General features: G+C 44.0%; 1 protein-coding gene across 1 annotated transcript in view; it reads left to right on the forward strand.

The window, feature by feature from the left end:
- pappaa (pregnancy-associated plasma protein A, pappalysin 1a) overlaps positions 1 to 5,000 on the forward strand; it is a 197,677-nt gene that overhangs the window by 146,478 nt on the left and 46,199 nt on the right. The window contains 1 exon segment of the mRNA XM_048259029.1: positions 1,998 to 2,122. Coding sequence (XP_048114986.1) covers positions 1,998 to 2,122 — 125 coding nt within the window.

Consider the following 5,000-nt stretch of genomic DNA (forward strand, 5'->3'; position numbering starts at 1 on the left):
TCCCTAACCGATATAGAGTTGTTCTGTCACGTGGAAGAGCCGACTAAATATGTATAAGAAATGACAAATATTATAAGAATAACAAATAATCATATAGGCTACAGCTGTCGCCTACTTTGCCCCTTCCTGTTTGTTGTTGGAGAGAGGTCACTATTGGTTTTCATATTGTTCAAGTCACTATTTGCATGAGCCACGACTCAAAAGACTTGCGATAATATCAAACATGTTTGAGATTGTTTTAACGGCAAAACTAGAAAAGACTGACCACTGACTTAAACCGCTTAAGATTGGCAATTTACACTATTAACGCATCTAGTTGACGGAACGCTTCGGATTCCAGTACAACTCTCATGATTTCTGTCCGACTTTGGAAATTTAGTCGCCGACTGTGAAAACAGACCAAAGTCGTACAATGTAAGGCCGCTATAATGCAGTTCAGTGAATTAGCAAGATACCATCAGAAGCCAACAATCATAAAGCAGGCAAGACGCCCCCGGGCGATGAAGCTGTTCATGCATTGTAGGTTAGATTTATGCGGAGTTCTTTCTATCTGCTTTACTTTTGTGAGTTGCATTCACCTAGGCTATGTTATAGACGCTCTATGAGGTGTTTAGCTGTGTCACACAACAATAAGCTTTGTCAGACTACTTTTTAAAATGATATTCAGGGCTATATACATTTTAAACATTCGGGCTGAAGACCCGCCACAAAGCCCTCACGCAATTCTTCAGGTGGGTAGTATATGGAGTAGGAATTGACAGCAACATATCCAATCACATTTATGAGAGATGCTGAATTTAACATAAACTGCGATGTGTGATTTAAATTAATGTAAATTTAGCCGGACTATAAGCTGGCACACGGGTGCTCGATGTTTTCCGTGGGTGCCCGAGAGACGGAGCATCCACGGTATCGGCGCCTCTATGACAAGCCTGAGATCAGCGGTTGCATCCATTACAAAACAAAACATGCAATGTGAAATTGGGATTGGGAAGAGCACTAAATGCTCTACTGAATAAGCACAAAGTCAAACCTTTAAATGAAAAACACCCTTTTAATAATCAAAAATAAACGCTTAATGAAGTAAACTTGTGACCATCAAAAATCGCTTATCGCCTGTAACTCCGTGATAACAGGACATAACAGGAAGGCATTTGGCTGAGCAACGAGGTTAATATGCCTCTATATTTTGTCCAAATGATGTCTGTCTATCATCGTTGCACTCGGAGAAACCAGAATGTTTAATTTGTCCTTGCTTTTTTCTACGGCTGCAAACGGGATTCACTCGCGAAAGTTAACCAAATATTTCTTTATTAGGCTGGGCAGGCATATTTCTGGCTATTCAATTATTTCTAAACCAGTCTGCTAAAGTCTGTAGTGAAGTCTGTGTAGGGTTTTCCAGGCTCCTTTTCTTTTTGCGAGACACCCTGCTCACTTGAGACCCTGCCGGTTGTTGCAGCCGCCAAGCAGCCAGCCACTGGAAAAAATACAAATTAAAGTCGCTACGATGTTATCAGTGGATCCCGCCGCGGGACCGCGAGGGAAGCTGGCCAAGTCGAAGCACTGCCCACTGTGTGTGTGGGTGTGTGTGTGTGTGTGTGTGTGTGTGTGTGTGTGTGAAACACAGAGAGGTAGGTAGATAGAGAGATGTATCCACAAACTGCTGGTGAAATGAAAACCCTTCAGACTCAAGTAGACTCTTTGCACTCATCCCACTAAATATTGATCAAATCATCTATCTCACAATCTTAGCAGAAGCTGTGTGTGTGTGTGTGTGTGTGTGTGTGTGTGTGCATGCTTATGTGTGTGCATGTGTGCATGTTACAGATAGATAGATAGATACTTTATTGATCCCCAAGGGGAAATTTAAGTTGTTTACGTTGTTTATAGCATGTCTACTCAATTAAAGTTACTTTAAGTAACTAAGTTACTTAAAGTTTGTGTGTGTGTGTGTGTGTGTGTGTGTGTGTCTGTGTGTGTGTGTGTGTGTGCATTAGGTGCGGAGTGTGACCTGTCATGCCGAGACCCCAACAACAACAATAACAATGTGGTGATACTGCCTAGCAACATGACCTCAGACAACATCCTCAAACACCACTGGCTCAACCCTCCCAAAGTGAAGGTGAGTTTTACACACACACACGCAAACGCACACACACACACACACACACACACACACACACACACACACGCAAACGCACACAAACACACACATACGCACATGGTTTAGATTAGATGAGATTAGATTCAACTTTATTGTCATTGTGCAGAGTACAAGTACAAAGACAACGAAATGCAGTTAGTGTCCAACCAGAAGTGCAAAAAAGCAGAAATGTGCAATGTGATGTACAAAGTGCAGTGTACACAGTAGTATACAGTTGGTTTACAGAAGGTGATTTAGAGTAGTATAAATTAAATATAAATATGTGCAGTGTATTAGCAGTTACCTTATAAGAGCAGAATAAATATGGCCATGTAATATGAACAGTGTATGAACAACATGTACAGATATGTGCAATGCAGTGGCAGGACCATTATAGTAGTAGTAAAACCATATAGATATATGCAGTGTATTAACAGAAGAATATAGATATGTGCAGTGTATTAACAGAACAATATAGATATGTGCAGTGTATTAACAGAATATACTACAGAAAAAATAATAAATATGAATATTTAGTATGAACCATATAAACAGATATGTCCAGTATGTACAGCTATGTGCAAGTGTATGTGCAGGATTAAGAGCAGTAGAATATGGCTATGTATAATGTAATTACAGTATGTACATTTGTAAATAAATAGAACACTATGGGTGGGATAGGGTAGTGCAATTGTGCGGGGGGTGTAAGGAGGCATCTGGCGGGCGGGCGGGGTGATGGGGGCTTAATTTGTTGGTTGACAGCCGCAGGGAAGAAGCTTCCTCTGAACTTGCTGGTTCGGGTGCGGAGAGATCTGTAGCGCCTCCCGGAGGGGAGTGGGGTGAACAATTTGTGGTTGGGGTGAGAACAGTCTTTGATCCTTGCCTTGGATGGCATCGATGGAGGGGAGTGAGGAACCGGTGATGCGTTGGGCAGTTTTCCACCACCCTCTGCAGTGCTTTCCGGTCGGAGGCTGAGCAGTTGCCATACCATACTGTGACAAAGCTGGTGAGGATGCTCTCGATGGTGCAGTGGTAGTTCACCAGGATCTGAGAAGACAGGTGGATCTTCTTTAGTCTCCTCAAGAAGAAAAGACGCTGGTGAGCTTTCTTGATCAGGGTAGAGGTGTTGAGGGTCCAAGAGAGGTCTTCAGAGATGTGGACACCCAAAACTTGAAGCTGGTGACACGTTCCACCTCAGTCCAGTTGAGGAGAATGGGTGTGTGTGTGTTCTAGCTTTAGATTTCCTTTAGTCCACAATGAGCTCTTTGGTCATCTTAGGTATGAGCTACACCAGGCGCGTAACTGAAGCGTTCCGTTCGCAACGTGTAAAATATTTTAGATGAATGGTCTATTTTTTTCGAACGTATGCCCCACTGTTACTTCTGGTGTAGCTACTTCCATTGATTATAATGGAAGCTAATTGTTGCAGCAGATACAACGCAAACGGAACGCTTCAGTTATGCGCCTGGTGTAGCTCAGCCCTTAGTGTTGAGAGCCAGGTTGCTGTCAGTGCACCACAATGTTAGGTGCTGGACCTCCTCCCTTGTTGCTGATGAGACCAATTACCGTAGTGTCTTCTGCAAACTTGACAATGGTGTTAGAGCCATGTACAGGTGTGCAGTCGTAAGTGAAGCGTATACAGGTGTTCAGGGTGATGGTTGAGGAGGTGTGGTTATCTAACCTAACAGACTGAGGTCTGTTGGTTAGGAAGTCCAGAATCCAGTTACAGAGGGAGGTATTGATGCCCAGTTCACTGAGTTTGGTGATCAGTTTGGAGGGGATGATGGTGTTAAATGCTGAACTGAAGTCAATGAACAGCATTCTCACATACTTGTAGGTGTTGCTATTGTCAAGGTGGGACAGGGCAGAATGAAGTGCCGTAGAGATGGCATCCTCTGTGCTCCTGTTCTGACGGCGAATTAGAAGGGGTCCAGTGAGGGTGGTAAGCAGGTCTTGAGGTGGGCCAGGACCAGCCTCTCAAAGCACTTCATGATGATGGGGGTGAGTGCAACTGGACGGAAGTCGTTAAGGCTTGCTTGTTGCAATGGAGTTTTTTGGCACTGGCACGATGGAGGTGGCTTTAAAGTATGCGGGGACAGCTGTCTGGGCTAGTGACAGATTAAATATGTCAGTCCAAACCTCAGTCAGCTGCACTGCACAGGCCCTGAGTATGCATCCGGGGAGAGTTACCATCAGGATCAGCAGCCTTACGTGCCTTAAAACACACACACACACACACACACACACACAATAACACACACACATTTTATCACCTTTTATTTGTGTTCACATTTTACAATAGATTTCATTGAACACAAACAATCTTAGATACCAGCATTGTAAAACCCAGTAGCCTATGCCTCTGGTCCTACCATGGGTACAAAAACAGCTTCTCCAGATGGGCTTAATTTTGCTCTTGTCTTAAAGAGACCAGCACTGCAAACCCTGAAAATTATTCTGTGGACATTACCTAAGCAAATACTTAGCCACCAATAGCTTGTTGTACCCAAGCTGTACAACAATGTCTCTGAGTGGCTGATACTTTAAAAGCTTTGTGGGTAGGCATCCTCTAGACTGTAGTCAAATGCACAGCCTAGCAAAATGGTTGCTTCTCTGCTGTCTCATCAACAACAACAATATCTGGCTTTTAGCACACACACACACACACACACACACACACTCCGTCACCCTGTAGATGTTGTCTCTGGATGGCCTGGTGTCCACACACACACACACACACACACACACACTCTGTCACCCTGTAGACGTGTCCTCAGTATGCCGCTGTGGTTGGCCGGTACCTCACCCTCACTACCTGTCTGGACGGAGGTGTGGTTAGCCCGGTACCTCACCTGTC

The sequence above is a fragment of the Alosa alosa genome, chromosome 12 (assembly GCF_017589495.1).
Source record: "Alosa alosa isolate M-15738 ecotype Scorff River chromosome 12, AALO_Geno_1.1, whole genome shotgun sequence".
Lineage (NCBI taxonomy): Eukaryota > Metazoa > Chordata > Actinopteri > Clupeiformes > Clupeidae > Alosa > Alosa alosa.